Source organism: Chiloscyllium plagiosum, chromosome 12, assembly GCF_004010195.1.
Source record: "Chiloscyllium plagiosum isolate BGI_BamShark_2017 chromosome 12, ASM401019v2, whole genome shotgun sequence".
NCBI classification, from domain to species: domain Eukaryota; kingdom Metazoa; phylum Chordata; class Chondrichthyes; order Orectolobiformes; family Hemiscylliidae; genus Chiloscyllium; species Chiloscyllium plagiosum.
This window is the reverse complement of record NC_057721.1, coordinates 47,578,606-47,600,589: the sequence shown is the minus strand read 5'-3', so window position 1 is coordinate 47,600,589 and position 21,984 is coordinate 47,578,606. Positions and strand designations below refer to the sequence as shown.

Genomic DNA, 21,984 nt, shown 5'->3' with positions numbered 1-21,984 from the left:
CTCCAGTACAACTGTAAATAAAAAATATAACTTTGTGTAGAACTATGTACTCTCATTTGGCAAAGGAATGGAGAAAACCAAAAAGATGTGCTATTTGATTTTAGAAAGGCTGCTATGTTTAAATGATAAATAGGGATGTTCAGTTTCAGCAAATGAAGAACTGCTCCATAACATTTTAATGCCACATAATTAGAACATTTTAGTTATTATTATTAAACAAATTTATTCAACATGCCATAAACAAAACAAGGTAACAATTATTTCAATAAGTTCTAGAGCTCAAGTCTAATACCTGGGTGTTCAATCTCAAGCATTTCAGCTGAGCTCTGCTGCATTTTCAAATACTTGTGAATGGTAAGGAATCAATGACATCAGCTCAGATAGAAAATTAGATTTTACTGGTCTGTTGTTACTGCAGAGCAAGTGCAGACAAATAAGCAATTTCTAAATGCAGAATGGCTGTCGCATCAGCAACAGGGGTATGTTTTATCACCTTCTAAATTTATTTACTCTACAGAGTACACACACAGAGCAAGTAACAAATTACCGAATATTGCCTATCACATGTTCCCGAACAGAAACAGAAACCTTAATTTTTCAGTGTAGCTTCAAAATATGTGATTTTTTTGGCAGCTTGCTGACATTCACAGTCAGCACTTGCCTACCAATTAGATGCAAGGATTCAATTCTGAGGTCAGCAAGTAGATGATACAAAATTAAAGCAATTATCAAGAACTAGAGGTGGGAGAATAAATGCTATTACATTAGGTACTCCAATTTGGAATACATTCTCTGATAAGGTAATGCTAGTAAATTCAATTGTAACATTTAAAAGGAACCAGCTAAATTAAGAGGAATGGAACTGTTTGAACATGAGGTATTTAGCTATTCTGCTAAAATGCTGGTTCCTTCAGAAATGCAAGGTTCTATAACTTGGACATATTTGCCTGGATACTTTATTCATAGTCAGCCAAGGCTTTGTTTTAACACCCTTTCACTAAGGTGATAATTTACATGTATCAAGATGAAGCATTAAAGGGATTTTTTTTGTATTGCGACAGTGTGTTATTCAATATCCAATTGGACAGTATGATTACACCAGCATGTCATGGCATCTCAGAACCAGTATGCGCCACATGGATACTGAAATGTCAGGATTGCCAGGAAAATAGCAAACGGAACCAAATAATCCAAGTAGAGCTACTATTCCATCAATAGGACAAACAGTTCAGTAAGACTGCAAGACTCTTGCACACAAACTAGATTTGAAAGTCTGCATGAAGTGGGCAAAGATATGGGCAAAATTTTGAAAAAAGGAATATTTGTAGTAATGGAATACGTGTAACAGTTGCTTATCCCTTTACAAACAGACAGTCTAATGTGCCGGGGTAAATAATATGCAAAAGCATTATGAAAGATTAACGATTCAATTTAAACATTAATAGGACTGTGTGGGACAGGTCAATATAATGAAAAGGTTAATTAGAGCTTCCCTCCTACTCTTCAGACTTACAAAACTAGTTTCTGGTCTGTTTATGGAATTACTGCAAGAGAGGGGAAAAATACTTTCAGGCTTAGGTGAAGCCCAACTGTGGAAATCATTTCAGATATTCCTAAGGGGCTCTGAAGGTCTACATTCTTGATCAATAAGCAAGAAGGTTGTTCAGACTCCAAGTGTGTCTGCTCAATTACATAATGCTGTACATAGAAACATAGAAAGTAGGACACAACCACCTGATGAAGGAACAGCGCTCCAAAAGCCAGTGCTTCTAAATAAACCTGTTGGACTATAACCTGATGTTGTGAGATTTTTAAACTTTGTACACCCCAGTTCAACACCTCCAAATCTAGAAAATAGGAGAGGTCCTTAGAGCCCGCTCCTTCATTCAATATGGTTGTGGTTAATTATCTACCAGTACACTATTCCAGCTTTCTCCCCACACTCTTTAATCCCTTTAACTCTTATGAATTATACTTAACTATTAAACGAAATTCTGGTGTGGCTAGATTCCCCGTTTGAAAAGATGAGTCTTACGAGAATTTCAAGAACAAGGAGTTGCCAGAAAATTACTTGCTACTGAAATCTATTTCATAGAGTCATAGGGATGTACAGCATGGAAACAGATCTTTCGGTCCAACCCGTCCATACCGACCAGATATTCCAATCTAGTCCCACCTGCCAGCACCCGGCCCATATCCCTCCAAATCCCCCTATTCATATACCCATCCAAATGCCTCTTAAACATTGCAATTGTACCAGCCTTCACCACTTTCTCTTTCACCCTCTGCGTGAAAAGGTTGCCCCTTAGGTCTCTTTTATATCTTTCCCCTCTCACCCTAAACCTATGCCCTCTAGTTCTGGACTCCCCCACCCCAGGGAAAAGACTTTGCCTATTTACCCTATCCATGCCCTTCATAATTTTGTAAACCTCTATAAGGTCACCCCTCAGCCTCCGACGCTCCAGGGAAAACAGGCCCAGCCTGTTCAGCCTCTCCCTGTAGCTCAGATCCTCCAACCCTGGCAACATCTTTGTAAATCTTTTTTGAACCATTTTAAGTTTGACAGTGTTCAGAAGATTGAATAGGCTTTGCCACACACCCCCGCCTCCCTCCAGAAAGGACACTGGAAGATTCAGTCTGGTGGAAGAGGGAGAACAGCTTCAAGAAGCATGGAATATTTCATATATGAGCATACATTCCTAATGAGAGTACAGCGTAATCTATAGCCATCACATGGGGTTTTTGGATGCATATAGTCATCAATCAACTACTTTTCTGTAGTTTATTGTATGAAAACTTAAATAATATTTAATTGATGTTAACTTTAGTTTGTTTAGAACATAGAACATAACAGCGCAGTCCATGCCCTTCGGCCCTCGATGTTGCGCCGCCCTGTCATACTAATCTGAAGCCCATCCTACCCACACTATTCCATGTACGTACATATGCCCTGTCCAATGATGACTTAAATGCACTTAAACTTGACGAATCTACTACCGTTGCAGGCAACGCATTCCATACCCTTACTACTCTGAGTAAAGATACTACGTCTGACATCTGTCTTATACTTCTCCCCTCATTTTAAAGTTGTGTCCCCTCGTGTTTGCCGTCCCCATACTTGGAAAAAGGCTCTCCCTGTCCACCCTATCTAACCCTCTGATTATCTTATTTGTCCCTATAAAGTCACCTCTCAACCTTCTTCTCTCTAATGCGAACAGCCTCAAGGCCCTCAGCCTTTCCTCATAAGACAGTCCTTCCATACCATGCAACATCCTAGTAAATCTCCTCTGCACCCTTTCCAAAGCTTCCACATCCTTCTTATAATGCGGTGACCAGAACTGCACGCAATACTCCAAGTGCGGCCGCACCAGAGCTTTGTACAGCTGCAGCATAACCTCCTGGTTCCGGAACTCAATCTCTCTATTAATAAAGGCCAAAACACTGTACGCCTTCTTAACAACCCTGTCAGTCTGGGTGGCAACTTTCAGGGATCTGTGTACATGGACACCGAGATCTCTCTGCTCATCTGCACTCCCAAGAATCTTACCATTAGCCCAGTACTTTGTATTCCAATTACTCCGTCCAAAGTGTATCACCTCACACTTGTCCACATTAAACTCCATTTGCCACCTCTCAGCCCAGCTCTGCATCCTATCTATGTCTCTCTGCAACCCTACTACATCCTTCGTCACTATTCACAACTCTACCGACCTTAGTGTCGTCCGCAAATTTACTAACCCACCCTTCTAAGCCCTCATCCTGGTCATTTATAAAAATGACGAACAGCAGTGGATCCAACACCTACCCTTGCGGTACGCCACTAGTAACTGGACACGAAGATGAACGTGTTCCATCAACTACAACCCTCTGTTTTTTTTCAGCAAGCCAATTACTGATCCAAACTGATATGTCTCCCACAATCCCATTCCTCCGCATTTTGTATAATAGCCTACTGTGGGGAATCTTATCGAACGCCTTGCTGAAATCCATATAGACCACATCAACCGTTTACTCTCATCTACCTGTTTGGTCACTTTGTCAAAAAACTCAATAAGATTCGTTAGGCATGACCTACCCTTCACAAAACCGTACTGACTGTCCCTGATCAGATTATTCTTTTCTAGATGGTTATAAATCCTATCTTTTATAACCTTTTCCAACACCTTACCAACAACTGAAATGAGACTCACTGGTCTGTAATTACCAGGGTTGTCTCTACTACCCTTTTTGAACAAGGGAACCACATTTGCTATCCTCCACTCCTGTGGAGGCACTATTCCTGTAGACAATGATGATTTGAAGATCAGTGCCAAAGGCTCGGCAATCCCTTCCCTTGCTTCCCAGAGGATCCTAGGATAGATCCCATCCGGCCCAGGGGACTTGTCTATTTTCACACTCTGCAGTATTTCTAATACCTCTTCCTTGTGAACCTCAATCTCTTCTAGTCTAAATGCAAGTATCTCTGTATCTTCCTCGCCAACATTTTCATTTTCTATAGTGAACACAGTCGAAAAATATTTATTTAGTGCTTTCCCTATCTCCTCTGACTCCACACACAACTTCCCACTATTATCCTTGATTGGCCCTAATTTAACTCTCATCTTTCTTTTATTCCTGACATACCTATGGAAAGCCTTAGAGTTAACCCTGATCCTATTGGAAAGCCTTGGGGTTAACCTAAAATTCTTAAAATGCAAAAAATCAAAAGGACATGGATAGGACAAGTACACAAGGTATTTTCCCTGCGTGGGGAAGTCCAGAACTAGAGGGTATAGGTTTAGGGTGAGAGGGGAAAGATATAAAACAGACTTAAGGGGCAACCTTTTCCCGCAGAGGGTGGCACGTGTATGGAATGAACTGCCAGAGGAAGTGATGGAGGCTAGTACGATTGAAACATTCAAAAGGCATCTGGATGGGTATATGAATAGGAAGGGTTTGGAGGGATATGGGCCAGGTGCTGGCAGGTGGGACTAGACTGGGTTGGGATATCTGGTCGGCATGAACGGGTTGGACCGAAGGGTCTGTTTCCATGCTGTACATCTCTATGACTCTATAACTGACATGATCCTTTACGCAGCCACTAGGAATTAAGGATATCGTTGCTTTTGTCTGGGGGATGGCAGAAGACAGGAAGGGTAACAATAGGGATGAACAGTTTACAAACAAAAAGGTTCAGAAAGAAAGGACAATTAAATTGCAGTTATTGCTTATCTCTTGAAATCTAATTAAATCAGCAGCCACGTTCTCCATAAGATATGCTTCAATGGAAATAACCAGAGATGATCCTACCAATTGTCTCCTTGTGCCACCTAGATAGCTTCTCCCGATTCATGTGGCAGCTGGTACCGGATGGATTTGACATTTAAATTTATCATACAGGAGGGTAGACTTGCAGTGTTTTAAACTAAATCATGGTTAGTTAAAGTGCACTAATTAGTAGCTAATGATATCAAAATGTTAAGATTACCTACTGTGTTTTCATCCACTTTATCCTTTTGAAAATTTGTTCAAAGAAAGGTACAGATGATCATCAGCCAAATAAGAGGAGGGAAAACTATTACGGCACTTATTTGCAGAGCTTGGTGATTTTTAGGAGCTCTGCATGTTGACAATTATAATCCTGTGCAAATGTCCAGTTCTGAAACATATCTTAAATTTCAAAAATACACTATAGCAGTGGGGCTAAGCTACAGCAAAGAAAAAGATTACCCATAAATTTCAGAAATGATAAACATTTTCACATTAAAGCCAGGCCATAACACAGTCATTGTCAAAATTTGTCATATTTTACTGTCATAAAAATTAGTGAACATGTATTTTCAAACACCATTGAGAAATACATGACATTCTGTGCTCATTTTAGTTACTTCATATTAGCATGTGGTTTACTTTTTCTTATAGTTTTTGACAAGCCATTGGAGGCTGAGGGGTGACCTTATAGAGGTTTATAAAATCATGAGGGCATATATAGGATAAATTGACAAAGTCTTTTCCCTGTGGTGGGAGTCCAGAACTACAAGGTATAGGTTTAGGGTGAGAGGGGAAAGAAATAAAAGAGACCTAAAGGGCAACCTTTTCATGCAGAGGGTGGTACGTGTATGGAATGAGCTGCCAGAGGAAATGGTGGAGGCTGGTACAATTGCAACATTTAAAAGGCATCTGGATGGGTATATGAATAGGGGGGTTTGGAGGGATATGGGCCGTGTGTTGGCAGGTTTGACTAGATTGGATTGGAATGTCTGGTCAGCAAGGACGAGTTGGACCGAAGAGTCTGTTTCCATGCTGTACATCTCTCTGGTTCTATATATATTTTACAGTCCTGTCGTCGACACAGTTAAGAGACAATCTTCCATAATTTCATTACTGAATCAAGATTTTTTAACTAAGTATTTATGTGTGGAGTTTGCACATTCTCCCAGTGTCTGCGTGGGTTTCCTCCAGGTTCTCCAGTTTCCTCCCACAGTTCAAAGATGTGCAGGTTAGGTGAATTGGCCATGCTAAACTGCCCGTAGTGTTAGGTGAGCCATGCTAAACTGCCCGTAGTGTTAGGTGAAGGGGTAAATGTAGGGGAATGGGTCTGGGTGGGTCGTTCTTCGGAGGGTCGATGTGGGCCGAAGGGCCGGTTTCCACATTGTAAGTAATCTAATCTAATCTAACCTAACCTAACTGTTACTGTCTAAAGATATAATGCAATGACCTAAACGTTGACTACAGCAGATTCCATGAGTGGAAGGGTTTTGTTTGGAAAGTCAGAAGTACAGATTTCCCTGCATGCTGTTGGTTTCCACAACATGAAACTTTTTGTTCTAGCAGACATCTGCCTAAGTTATCAGGCTGGGTTATCAGGTGCTGTGGGGTTCTGCACTTTCCCATGAAATTACAGAATGTGCAACACTTGCTCATTTATCTCCTCCCTCCTCACCAACCAGAACACTAGACATACCTTCCAGGTGAAGCAGCAATTTACCTGCACTTCAATCAATCAGAACTCACATTTTCAGCTTAGAATAGAATCCCTAGTGTTGACAGAGGCCATTTAGCCCATTGAGTTTGCACCCAGCCTCCAAACAGCATCTCACCCAGACCACTACCTTTCCTGTAACCCTACATTTACCATGGTTAACCCACCTAGCCTCCATAGCCCTGGACACGATGGACAATTTAGCATGACCAATCCATTTAATCTGCACAGCTCTGAGGGTATCAGAGCATCCAACAGAAACTCACTTAGACATGGGGAAAACGTGTAAACCTCATCCAGTCACCGAAACGCTGGGTCAGAACCTGGATTCTTGGTGCTATGAGGCAGCAGTGCTAACCACTGAGCTACTGGACAATTTCATTTTCTCAACACTGGAGAGACAAACCACAAATACATGTTTTATACAGCTATCACTGTGTTCTGTCCATAAAATTGACCCCAAGCTTCCAGTTACCTGCCACTTTAACACAGTCCGGTGTTCCCACATTTCTGTCCCAGGCAGTGCTCCAGCAAAACTCAGCGTAAGCTGGAGGAACAATACCTCATCTTTTGTTTACAGCCTTGAGGGCTCAATGTCAAATTTAACAACATTGGAGCATGAACACCTTTTTCCATGTCGATTACCTACGTCTATGACCCCAGATCCTGTCACGAAACAGGTTGCTTCCAGCACACCAACCCATTTTCAACTGCTCATAGTCCCCATCATCACCTATAGGTTCTCTTCTTCCCTAGCTTACAACACACAATCCCTTTGTTGGCCTACCCTTTTCTCCCTCCCTCTAGGCTCTATGTCCACTTATCCACTTGCTTTTTTTCTCCACGCCCTCATTGGCTATAGTACCATCTTCTGCTAGCTACTTCCAGTTCTGAAAAAAGGATGACTGGACTTGAAACATTAACTTTGATTCCACTACCTGACCCAATGAGGTTCTCCAACAATTTGTTTTGTTTTTGTTTCAGATCTCCAGTTTCTGCAATTCTTTGATGTAACAGTTGATGGATGTTTTTGTGAATGGAGAGTAGATTCCAGTGGCGTTCTACTGGCTCAGTGTTGGGTTACTTGCTGTTTGTTGTACAAGTTCACGATTTGGACTTAAACGTAACTGTGGGAGGCATGATTGGAAAATTTACAGATGTCAAAAAAACTGATAACAGCGAAAAGGATGGCTATCAACTCCAGAATTATATCAATGGCTTGATTGAACATGATGTGGTGGTGCCAGTGCTGGACTGGTGGGGGGTGCCAAAGTTAAAAATCACATAACACCAGGTTTTAGTCCAACAGATTTATTTGAAAGTACAAGCTACCTGCTGAATGAGCAGCACTCAGAAAGCTTGTACTTCCAAATAAACATGTTGGACTATAACCTGTGGTTGTGCAATTTTTAATTTGGTTGAACAGAGAAGTGTGAAGTTAGCATTTGGTTAGGGCAAACAAAGTCAGGGAATACACAATTAAGACGAGGATAACAAAAAGGGTGAAGGAGGTGAGACCCTTGAAGTGCATGTCCACAGGTCCTTGAAGGAGGCAGGACAGGTAGTTGAGATGGTTAAAAAAAAACATGTAGAATGCTTGCCTTCAGAGGGCAAGATACAGAAGGGAGCATTAGGAGGATTAGAGGAAACATGAAGGAAAACCTGTCACTCAGACGATCTTTGCCATCTGGAATTTGCTGCCCAAATCAGCAGAGGTAGAAATGCTCATCGAATTTAAATGACCTGGATCTGTACCTGAAGAACTGTAACCTCCAAGGTACAAGATCAGCTGCTGGAAAGTGGGAGGCTTTTGTCCCCTCAGCCAGTTTAGACACAATGGGTTGAATGGCCTCTTTTTATAGCTTTTCCATGGGTGTGTGTGTGTGTGCTCAGAAAAATAAACAATTATCTGAAGAGTGGTAGGAGGAGTCTCTTGTGGAACATAAAAGAAGGCTATTTGAAGCAAATGGTCTACTTCTGTGCTGCATCTTTTATGTAGTCACATGTAGATTGTACATATTAATCCACATAATGCTTATATAACCCTGATTTGAAGATGTAATAAAAACTGCTGCTATGCCTGTCCTTTGTAAATGAAGTAATGGCCCACTCCCCAGGACAATTGGTTCTCGTTTAACAAGAGTATCACTATGTATTTGGGGGAAGTGAATTGGGAGTGAGGTAATAGATGCCAGAGTGAACTGGAGAAAGAGAAGATTATTAACAAGAACAGAGAGTAAGATATGTCCCTTCACATTTATCCACATTATAATTTCACCTGCTACACTCATGCCCATTCACTCCGCCTGTCAAAAACCTCTTTTGCATACTCAACTCTCATTCTCATCAGGTTTTGAACATTGCAAGCTTGGAAACATTACAGTTAGCCCCCAAATCCAAATCACCGACATATATTGTGATTGGCTGGGACCAAAATTCTTTATGCCAATACTGCCACCCCCATGGTGACAAATGAGGAACCCTGATAACACTACTAGGCACAACATCTCTGTTGTTACAAAACCTCTGACTCACTGAACACCCCCACAAAAGATCTGTTAGTGCATAGAATTATGCAGTACAGAAGAAAATCATTCAATCGTGACTGTAGGAGTCTATGAAAGAGCTGTTGAATTAGTCCCATTCCCTCCTCTTCACTAATAATCCTGAAAATTTCTCTCTTCAAAGTATAAATGAGTTAAATGTCAAGAATGCAGATAAGTGATTCAATGAGTTAAATATTTTCTACTTAGTTGAGTAACTGCATAAGTTATTTTGCTAATGTAGGTTCTGACAAGAAATTCCAGAATACTTTCTAACCAGCTGTGATATATTGCCCTCTATTGGCTATTCAAAGTAACACCAATTTCCAAAGCAGACTGCTGTAGAAACCAAAATGTTCTAGAAAGAATAAGAGAATGAAAAGTGAGATGAGTCCAAACTGAGTTCCACTTCTGAATTACAGCACTAAGAAATCTCCTTTTTAAATCAACAAAAGAACAAACTGAAAGCCATCATTGTAATATTCCATTTAATCATCTCTTTGCTTACTGAAACATTGCCCAAGGAAGCCATGCACAAGGAACGGAAACTCAAAAATTAAGCTTTAAAATAAAAATGCATCTACAATAGAGGTGTACTGCCTGAATTTTCCACATCTAATGTGTCGTTCTGTATTTTCCACTTCATTTTTCTTTCTTATTTTCATTGAGGTTCATTTATGTTGCTGTTTCAGTGAACATGTTTTATTTTAACAGCATTTTTTTCTCTTTTTCCAATTGGTTTCCTTCCTAAATTAAGGTTATTTTTGTTGTGATTTGCTATGTCTTTGAGGCAGGTGAAATGAGCTTAAATTATTTAAGGGTGGCACGGTGGCTCAGTTGTTAGCATGACTGCCTCTCAGTGCAACAGACCTGGTTTGATTCAAGCCTCAAGTGACAGTCTTTGTGGAGTTTGCATGTCCTCCATGTCTGCATGGGTTTCTTCTGTGTCCTCGGATTTCCACCTATAGTCCAAAGATGTGCAGGTTAGGCTGATTGCCAGACTAAACTGCCCAGTGTCCATGGATGCGCAGGTTAGGTGGATTAGCCATGGGAAATGCAGAGTTACAGAGATAAGGTGGGTCTGGGTCGGATGCTCTTTGGAGCGGCAGTATGGACTCAATGGGCCGAATGGCTTGCTTCCACGTTGTAGGGATTCTATTATTCTATTGATTACCACATCAAGAATTCAAAATATTGTGCATCGGTATCCACTATTCAAAACAAAATGTATCATTTCAATTGTAGTTTGCAGAAAAAAATATTTAATTGTATCTTGAGAAGTCAATAAATGGCTAGTGCAAAAATGAGACTTTGATAGGACTACTGCAGACACTGGACTAAGCACAATTCTTCTGGGTCAACTCTATTTCTGAGCTACCCAAAGCAGTGGTGAGTGAATTATGAACACTGATTTTCATCTCTGTATATTTCTCATGAACAAGTCCTGAACAAGGAAAACGCCATCCAATCTTCTAGGTTTTTTCAGTATACAATATCTGGATCTGAACATAATTTATTTTCTATATAACCTCACTAAGGAAGCTAGCATTCCCTCACACTTAATTTTAATATACTGTATCAAATACCTCAAAAATATTACTTTGCTCCAAAGAACACATTGCAGTTAAAGAATGGTCAATATTTAAAAAGTAGGCACATTGCTACAATTGCAGAATGTCATGTATAATTAAGAGTCTAATAATTCGAATGAACTATATTTGAGATACATCTCATAGTAATTTTCAATCATTTACAGGCACTGAATTCAAATCATAAGCAATGTTATTTCATAACCAGACTAAACATACATGATGGATAAAATGTCGAGTCAACCAATTCAAACAATTAACATTATTTTTCTATGTACATCATCTTCAAAGGCAGTCCCCCTCAAGATCGCATATGACTTTCTTCCATCTAGCAAGGTGACTAAATAGTCTCATGCTGGATCCTCACAGACTCTAACCAGGTTTCCTCATATATTTTACATTGCTTGTGTGTGGCGTCTCCAGCGTATTAGAGATGACTGATATTTTTTCTCCAGACTGGGTGGCCACTTGGAACCAGATTAATATTGTTAAGGATATTTCCTTTTCATGGAAACTTTGAGGACATCCTTGAAACATCTTCCTTGCCCTCTGCAACAATGGATGCGTGTGCATGTATGCGTCAGTGAGACAGCAGGTGTGGGGAGTGTGTGTGTGTGAGAGTGTGTGTGAGTGAGNNNNGAGTGAGAGGGAGTGTGTGTGTGTGTGTGAGAGAGAGAGAGCATGTGAGAGTGTGTGTGAGAGAGAGAGAGAGAGAGAGAGAGACACTGACACTGTGTGAGAGAGAAAAAGAGAGAGAGATAGAGACAGAGACACAGACAGGCAGACGATGTGAAAGTGGGAGAGAGGAAGAGTGGGAGAGAGAGGGAGAAAGAAAAATTATGTTGCAAACCATTACCCTACGGTCTGATTAGTGATGAATCCTTGGTTTTAGCACAAAAAAAATTAACTCTGAAGAAACCCTGTGGGTTAGTTTTTAAATTGGACTTCACAATAAAAGTTTCAGTCAACATCACCATCACACTTTAAAATGGAAACACAAAATAATGGAAAAATTCTGTCCTAACATGGACTGAAAAGATCAACACGAAAATAATTCAATTCACGACTCCCTCTTGTCCACAGTAGGTCTAAAAGCAAGTGCTTAGGCCAGGCCATTGGACAAACGTGCCTTATTAGCAGAGCATCTATTCAGAACTTGGTTTCAACCATTTAATAAAGTAACATGTGCAGTATCCCAAAAACACTCACTTCCATGTGATTGGTGTCAAAGAACTCTAAAATAATAAAACAAATCAGCTTTTAACTCCAGTCTGAGTTAGCATTGTATCTTCACATTATGCAATTGTTATTTTAAAGTACACTTCAGGAACTTGCCTAACAATGATTATAGTGCTGTGTATGCACATCAACATTCTGCATTTCTACAATGATGTTGAGTGTCAGTGGTAACCTCCAGGATGTTGTTGGTAGAGAATTTAGCAATGGTAATGTCACTGAATATCAAGGTGAGATTAGATTCTGTTTTGTTCAAGATAGTCATTACATGGAACTTGCATTATCCAAACGTTACTTGTCACGTACTAGCCCAATCCTCGATGATGACCGTGTATTGCTGCACGTAGACTACGTCAGCAAGTGAGCAAACACAAATGCTCCTGAACATTGCACATCATTAATGAGCAGCTCCATCTGCTGGCATTAAGAATGGAAGGAAGGTCATTGATAAAGCAAATGAAGATGTCAGAGTGAGTTAAACTAACATCTGTGATGTCGGGGTCCTCATGAGGTGGCCAAGATTGATCATTCACTGGGTATCTCTGGCTTTGATGCACTGACGTGCTGGGATCCTCCAGCATTGACCATGGGGGAGAGATGGAGTCATCTCTTCCTGTTATTTGGCTAATTGTTCAAGTCCATCCACAGCTGAATAGGCAGGACTACAGGTTTTGGTTGTGGGACCACTTAGTTCTGCCATTTCTGTTTGCTGCTTGGCATGCAAGTACTCCCATGCAACCTCACCAGGTTGACAACTTATTTTTAGGTATCTCTGGTGCTGGACCTGCCCTTCTACAATTTTATAGTAATGGTAGAGTAGGGAATACACTTGGCAATGAGGTTACAGATTCTGCAAAATACAATACTGCTGCTGTAGACAATACACAGTAACATATAGATGCTCAGGTTTGAGTTGCTAGATGTGTTTAAAATCTATGCTATTCAGCACTGTGATAGCACCATACAACATAGAGGGTATTATCAATCAAAGTCAATACCATTAAATACAGCAAAAGTGGGTACTGCAGATGCTGGAGATTAGAATCAAGATTAGAGTGGTGCTGGAAAAGCACAGCAGGTCAGGCAGCATCCAAGGAGCAGGAAAATTGATGTTTCCAGTAAAGACCCTTCATCAGGATTCCAGCACAGCTGCAATGTTCTTCAGATCCAACCTTCCTGGTTAGTAGTGATGTTACCAAGACACTCTTGGTGATGAACACTGAAATCTCCCACCCACAGGGCATCTTGCATTTTCTACTCTTAGTATTGTTTAACATGGAGAAAAATGCTGAGTCATCAGTTAAGGGAGCAGTAGGTGTAATCAGTTGGGAGGTTTCTTTGCCCTTGTTTGACCTGACATGAGGCTTCAAGTGGACACTGAGCATTTCCTGAGCAATTCTTGCCCAACTATGAATAAGTGAACATGTGAGTGAGGAGGGAAATTGAAGATGAGAGGGAGGGAGCAGGAACAGGTGAGGGCAGCCCCACATGAATGAGTGCAATATGGGGCAGATAAGGGAACACTATGGTGAGTGCTCACACACAAGGCTCCACAAACAACAAAGCCAATATTACAGTTACAGAAATTAGTCTTATTGAAAATGGCAAATAAAAATTTACTGTGTTTTAATAATAGTGACATAAATTTATAATGTCTTATTTTTCCAAAGCTTGTTCACCACCCTTCAATGAGGAAAAAAATTGAAATGAGCCTACTCACATGAAAAGGCTGGATAACTCTGACCTAACTGAAAGGGTAGTCAGGTTTGATGAGCTCAAAAGCCTTCCCTTGTTCCTTAAATTGTTTATTAAATTAAGTAGAATCAAGACTGACAGTTCACCAAAAAAATCAGAAATGTTTATCTGAAATCCAAAACATACTTGAGTCTAACAACTAAATGTTCAACATTTAAAATAATCAAAATCAGTACACAATACACCCTATTAGAACTGATCACTTTCCTTCCTCCATTACCCAGCATTGCTTTCCCTCTCTTCTCTAACTGATCATCATTGAAGCATGAAATGTGATTATTTTCTCTTTTGTTCTGAAGTGCTTCAGAGGCCAACTTAATCTTGTTCAAAGACAAGTATTTCAACCAGACTTCAAGAATCTGAGCTGGTTTTCCCTCCAGAACCTAAAATATTCATACTAATCCTCAGCATTGCTCTGATGTTCAGTGAACTCAACATACAATGGGAATTAATATCAGAACTTCCTTATTTGTGACGGTCAGCTACTCATTAGCCAGAGAAGTCTAGATACCCTAAACTACTTGGTTAAAAAAACATGATAGAATGTTGAACAATTAAATACAAAACTGTTTCTGTACCTGTCATTGGGTCAAATAGTTGATTTGCCTCCAGATCTGTGAATGTGTTGAAACAGGTGGGACATTTAAAAGAGGCTCTGTTGGTGGAATCGCGTTCATCAGTTTCAATCCTACGCCTCATGTGGTCAAGTTTGTACTTCACCACATTGACCAGAAGGCGGTAGTTTATGAAGTAATAATTATGCCTTGTAGTTTTACCATCTGGAGCAGTTTCAACTCGCATTCTACTTTTAATAAATTTGTCATTTTTCAGTGTGTTCAAGACTGCTCGCAGTTGTTTGCGGTCGAATTTCAGCAGCTCCAGCATGTCCTCCTCTTTGACACAGGGGTTTCTAATGAGAATATCCAAGGCCAGTGCATGTTCCAGCCCATAAAATCCTCTCACAACATATTTGGCAAGACGTTTCAAAGCTGCAGGGACCTCAGTCACAACATCTGGATCAGTCATCTTTGACCTTTGGGTTTACAAAAAGAAAATTCATTCAAAATTAGGAACTCACACATTTTAAGTACACATACAAACACAAATTCTATTACTGTGAGGTAGCCTGGTATACAGACAATAAGTCTGACCAAACTATACCATCAGATTGTTAACTATATTATTAAGAAAATCAAATTGCAAGGTTTGCATTACTGTTGTCAGAACTAGTCACCTGCAATGATGATTAAGTTAAAAATCACACAACACCAGGTTATAGTCCAGGTTGTCACCACCTGATGAAGGAGCTGCACTCTGAAAGCTAGTGCTTCCAATTAAACCTGTTGGACTATAACCTGTGATGATTCAAATTTTTAAAATTATACTCAACTTTGTAAGCAGTAAATTAATTGAAAGCCACAACATTGACAGCGACCTCATGGTGAAGGATAGAAACCTTTGGGGGAGGCATGGCTGAATGATATTACTACTGGTATTATCCAGAAACCCAGATAATATTCTGGGGACCTGGATTGGAATACCACCACAGCAGGTACTGGAATTTGAATTCAATGAAAAACAAAACTCGAATCAAGATGGAACTAATGATGACCATTGTCGATTGTTGGAAAAACCCATTTGCTTCACTCATGTCCTTTAGGGAAGGAAACTGCTGTTTTTACCTGATCCGGCCTACATGCGATTCCAGACCTACAGCAACATGGTTGACTCTTAACTGTCCTTTGGGCAATAAGGGATGGGCAACAAATGCTGACCTCGCCAGTGATGCCCTCATTCCGTGAATGGATAAAAGAAAGGAAAATCAAATACGCAAGGATATGCATTATTCTCCAGAAAACATTGGATGTCTCAGATAGTTTTGAATGCTGAGAAAGGGACTAGATAAATGTAGTGATTTTTCTTGAGAAGCTGGTGCTAGTCAGAGTTGTAGAGTTCATGTTGGGCAATGGGTATAGAAGGAAGATACTTTAGCAAGTTTTGAGAAAATTTGTAGCTCAGGTTGAGGTTCTGGATGTAGGTTTGCTTGCTGAGCTGAAAGGTTCATTTTCAGATGTTTCATTACCATACTAGGTAATATCTTCAGTGAACCTCTGGAAGAAGCACTGCTGATGTTTCCTGCTTTGTATTATAGGTTTGGGTTTCCTTGGGTTGGTGATGTCATTTTTTGTGGTGAAGTCATTTCCTGTTCTTTTTCTCAGTGGGTGGTAAATAGGGTCCAAGTCAGTCAATGTGTTTGTTGATAGAGCTCCAGTTGGAATGCCATGCTTCTAGGAATTCTCGTGCGTGTCCCTGTTTGGCAAGACCTAGGATGGATCTGTTATCCTTCCTTATCTGTATGTAAGGATACTAGTGAGAGAGGGTCATGTCGTTTTGTGGCTAGTTGATGTTCATGTAGCCTGGTGGCTAGTTTTCTGCCTGTTTGTCCAATGTAGTGTTTGTTACAGTTCTTGCATGGTATTTTGTAAATTTTGTTTGTCAAGCAAAATTAATGTCATTTAGCCACCAGGATACATGAACATCAACTAGCCACAAAATGACATGACCCTCTCTCACTAGTATCCTTATATACAGATAAGGAAGGACACCACTTTGACTGCAACAACACATCCATTCTAGGACAAGCCAGACATGCACGAGAATTCCTAGAAGACAGACATTACAATCGGAACTCTTATCAACAAACACATTGACTTGGACACCATTTACCACTGCCTGAGGAAAAGGACAGGAAATGACATCACCAACCTAAGGAAACTCAAAAATATAAATACAAAGCAGGAAACATCTGCAGTGCTTCGTCCAGAGGCTCACTGAAGGTGTTACCTAGTATGGTGACGAAACGTCTGAAAATGAACCTTCCAGCTGAGACGTTACAGATGTAAAAAATGATAGATTCAGGAGTGATATTATCAAACTCAGGTAGCAAGCATTCATTTTGGAGAAAGGAAGGATTCTTCTATCGCAAAACATATGTGAAGCATTTTCTTCTCATTTGGGTATTATGAGCACAGTTTATAAATAACAGAATAAACTGTCTGGGGTGCTTGGCTCCACAATTGAGTGTTAACTCTCAAACTTCCATTGATGGTTAAAAATCAGTCTCCAGGATGCCCTTACTTAAAATCAGGGCTGAAATCCTGAAAACCACGGGTTTATTAGGAACTTGCTTAACAGTGAAGCAGAATTAAAACATTATACCCTTGCCCTTGAAGTTGAAATTGCAATGCCATCTGTACTTTGAACCGCCAAATCCCTACACCAGTAAATGAAATAACTTGAAATATAAAAATATAAAAAGAAAATGAAATTAATATTCTAAAGGGTACAATTGCAGCATTTATTAGGCATCTGGATGGGTATATGAATAGGATGGGTTTAGATGGATATGGGCCAAGTGCTGGCAAATGGGACTAGATTAGGTTAGGATATCTGGGCGGCATGGACAAGTTGGACCAAAGGGTCCGTTTCTGTGCTGTACTTCTCTATGACTATGAGTACTGTTAGGACTAAGTTGGTTTCATCTGATGGCACTGGGATTGCCTGCAGTGACTAACCAATGCCAATAGATGGAGTCTTATTTTTGAATTCAAGGAGGAGGCAACCACCAGGCTTGAAACCAGCAGCAAAACGAAGACCAGACCTGAAGCCTAAAGTAAAAACAAAGGTCAGGGAGGTAAGGCTGGGCAAAGCAATACCAGGAAGATGAAGCATGATGGGTCCCGATAGACAGAACAAAGCTGAGATCTAAAGCCAGAGCACAAGCAAGCCAGGAAACATGACAAAGGAGGAGGCAAGACCACTTACAGAGTCATAGGGATGTACAGCATGGAAACAGACCCTTTGGTCCAACTCGTCCATGCCGACCAGATATCCCAACCCAATCTAGTTCCACCTGCCAGCACCCGGCCCATATCCCTCCAAACCCTTCCAATTCATATACCCATCCAAATGCCCCTTAAATATTGCAATTGTACCAGCCTCCGCCACATCCTCTGGCAGCTCATTCCATACACGTACCATCCTCTGTGTGAAAAAGTTGCCCCTTAGATCTCTTTTATATCTTTCCCCTCTCACCCTAAACCTATGCCCTCTAGTTCTGGACCCCCTGACCCCTGGGAAAAGACTTTGCCTATTTACCCTATCCATGCCCCTTATAATTTTGTAAATGTCTATAAGGTCACCCCTCAGCCTCCGAAGCTCCAGGGAAAACAGCCTCTCCCTATTGCTCAAAGCCTTCAACCCTGGCAAGGGACCATGACAGAAGTGCGTGCCTGTGTGGGATACAGGATACAGTACTGGATTCTAATTTGTGGATGCAAACACAGCATGCAAATAGCACTAAAACAAAAATCATTTTGCAAAAATGAAAAACAGATTCCAAAGAATAAATGATGTTCAAATGAAACAATGCTACGCAAGACAACATTAAAAATGGACTGTGTTAAAAGAAGAATTGCATTTATACAGCCTTTTTCAGGACCAATGGACAGCTCAAAGTACTTTACAGATAATTAAGTACTCTCTACACACAAATCACTGGTATAATGTAGGAAATGTGGCAACCAATGTGCACATAGCATATTCCCACTAAAAGCAGATGATAATGACTAGATAATCTATTTGAGAGATATTGATTAAGAAACATACACTGACCAGGGGTACTGGAGATTTATGTCTCTTCTGCTTATTTCTTATAATGCCACGCAAGCAAGAAGACTCCATCCCCGTTTAACATCCCACCAAGGAATGACACTGCTTTGATTTTTGTGCTCAAGCACTGGAATGGAACTTTAACTCAGAACCTCATGGCTCAGAGACAAGAATGCTATCAACTATGTCATAGCTATTAAGGGACGGTAGCACCTTGGCTAAATTATTGGTAATCCAGCCTAGTAATCCAGAGGGTCAAACTAATAACAAACAACAAGAATTCAGATCCAAGTTTTGGAATAAAACAGGACAGACCATTCATTTTGAATTTTGCATCAGATATAAGGTACTCGTTGCCCAGTCAACCTACAAAGTCCTTCTTAACATAATTTGGGGATGCACTAAAAATTGGGAGAGTTACCCAACAGGCTAGACAAGCAACAGCCTGACAGTAATACCTCAATCTCCCCAGACTCCTACATCAACATCCTTGGAGTGTGCCCTGTCCCACTGACAGAAGCAGCAACAGTCAGGGCGGAGTGGCCCTGAGAATCCGCAGCCACAATTCTTAACTACATTAAGTTTCAAGGACTTAGATCAAAAGTGGATTAGGAAACCTCCTGCTGAAACCTACCATACTCCCTCAACTAATGAATATGGACTCATCCACAGTAAACACTACTTGGAAGAGGCACTAGCAGTAGCAAGGCCACAGAATGTACTATGGGTGAGGGAGTTTCAATCTCTAACACCAAGAGTGGTCCAGCAGAATCATAATTGATTGAACTAGTCAAGTCTTAAATAAAATATTACCAAATACTGAGGCAGAAGGTGAGAGATCCAGTACAAAGGAAAATCTACTTGAACGCATCTTTATCAATCTGTCACAAATTGACAGTATTTATCTTTGACAGTACTGGTAGGAGTTTATGTATTGCTGCTTTAACAGCTGAGTAATCTGGACAGATGGGATTAGAACCTTCTGGCCCAAGAATAGCGATATTATCACTGTACCACAAGAACGTATTCTTTACAGCTAAGTACTTTTCTGAACCAAGCACCAGATGACTAATAACCTTTGAATCCAAAAAGCAAGACTAAGGATGCATACAAAGGTTATCCTGTAATGCAAGTTGTCAGTTTAAGTAAAGTTAATTTTGAGATTTTCATGAACTGAACCTATGCTACTTACCAATTCAGTATAAAAGTAGCAATTCTGCGTTAAGAAACACAAGAATTGACATGATGATCAATGGCGATCTTTCTTAAAAAATGAAGGCAACGATGAAAACTTGAAGACCACAGGAAAAAGACTCAGGCAAGGCTTGAAATTACATTTACACCAGGATCCCAGGAAAGCAAATCACTATTTAAACAGTGGTGGCTAAACAGTGAATACTTGATTTTGAACTGGCCACATCAGTGGTCTGTGTAGAAGCAAATCAGTTCCAAGCTGAGTTGTAGAAGCTGCAGGGCCATTGAGACAACCTTGGGGTTTTATTCCTGTGCAAAAACAGAAAGCGCACAAAACAAAAAATGCTTGAGCCACAGGTGAAAACAGTATAGGGAAAGATACTACAAAAAAAAGCACAGCAGCGGAGTTGTTGAATCATCACACAAATTAAGCTTTTAGTCTTGCTACTATAAATCCCCAAATATCTCTAACTTTTGTAAAACACAGAGATTATCAAGAAGGGGACAACCAAATTTCTAGCATGAATTAGAACATTAGACATCCTTTCAGAACTTGTGTTTTTAAGCAAAAGGAGGACCGTTGCTTTTTAGATTTAGCTGTTGCAAAACCCGATAAGCAACAGGGATAAAAATAAAGATCTCCACTGAAAACAACAGGTTTTAGAGTCAACATTTCAAGTCTCTGATGGTTACCTGAGACCCCCCTTCTGGGAGAAATGCTGGAGGATCAGCTTTGTGTACAAGTGAACATTAGATTTCACCATCTAAAACTGATGTCTTGCAGTCAACAGTTATAAGAATCAATTGATCAGTCTGTCAGTGGTGCTGTTACAGAGACAAGGACGACTATTTCTTAAAGGTTGCGCTATTCAAGCAGCTAATGGAGCTGGTCATAACTTTGATGCTTACACGAAGAATTAACTGGAGAAAGAAGATGATATTGACAGACTGCTAAAAGAGGGCAAAAATAAGGAAGCCAGTGTAGCCAGACAACATCATCCACAAGCATTAGGCACAGTTACTGGTACTGGCTTAGCAGCCAAGATGCCGAAAGCAGGTTACGTGCTTTACACCCACTGAAACACTGCTCTGTATTCCAAGATCTTTTCAAGTCAGATAGCTCAAAATGATACTGGACTCATCTAACCAAAAACTTTGATTCTAAAAGTACTACCATAGGTTACAGTAGGGTACAAGCAAATAAAAGCATGTGCAGCATACTGGCAGCAACAACAGGGAGTGCACTGGAGACCTGCAATAAAGGCAAACACATATATACAAGGTTAGCAGCAAGAATGATCAGGTAAAGACTCAGAGCAAAAGGTGAACATGCTTTCCACATACTGAATATAACAATTTCGTCCCAGAAGCACATCACTATGCAAGTTCCCCTTCAAGTCACACAACAGCCTACTTTGAAACTATAATCGCCATTCCTTTCACTGTTGCGGGGTCAAAGTCCTGGAACACTGATCGTAACATCTGTGATTGTCCCTATAGCCCAAGGACAGCAACAAATCAAGTAGATAGCCCACCACCACCTTCTTCAGGACAGATAGGGAGAGGCAAGATATGCTGGCCCAGCCTATCAGACTGCATGGTTGTGGGTATGTGGGTAGACTGCAACTACCTCTAATAAAAGAAAATGGACAAAGTCAAACAGATTGAAGCTTTTGCCACTATATTGGTATAAGAAAATTGGTAAACGTATGCTCTCAAAGTTGAGAGCTAATGAAAACATCCCACCAGACAGTCAGCATTTAAGGATATGTAGATGGATTATTGGAAGTCAACTATACAATCTACAACAGCAAAATGACTACATATAATGGGTCACTGCACAGAATGCATTGGTACAGTGCAGTTACCACACATGGAAACCATAAGTATTCTATCTAATGGATGCAAATGAATCACCAATAGTAGGACCATCATTGTGTATGGAACTTAACATTGTGAAGATACAGCACAACAGGGCAGAAATAATTGCATTGAGCTTGTCAAATCTTGCAACAATACACTCATGCCATAGGAA

General features: G+C 40.4%; 1 protein-coding gene across 5 annotated transcripts in view; it reads right to left on the bottom strand.

Moving 5' to 3' along the window:
* Window positions 1-21,984, bottom strand: part of gtf2e1 (general transcription factor IIE, polypeptide 1, alpha) — a 49,548-nt gene that overhangs the window by 19,044 nt on the left and 8,520 nt on the right. For 3 of the 5 annotated variants that reach the window (XM_043700983.1, XM_043700987.1, XM_043700986.1), the window contains one exon: window positions 14,663-15,117. In XM_043700983.1, coding sequence (XP_043556918.1) covers window positions 14,663-15,110 — 448 coding nt within the window. In that variant the 5' untranslated portion in view covers window positions 15,111-15,117. Of the gene's footprint in view, window positions 1-14,662; window positions 15,118-19,947; window positions 20,259-21,984 lie in introns of all 5 variants that reach the window. The other 2 variants (XM_043700985.1, XM_043700988.1) reach the window with 1 other exon arrangement.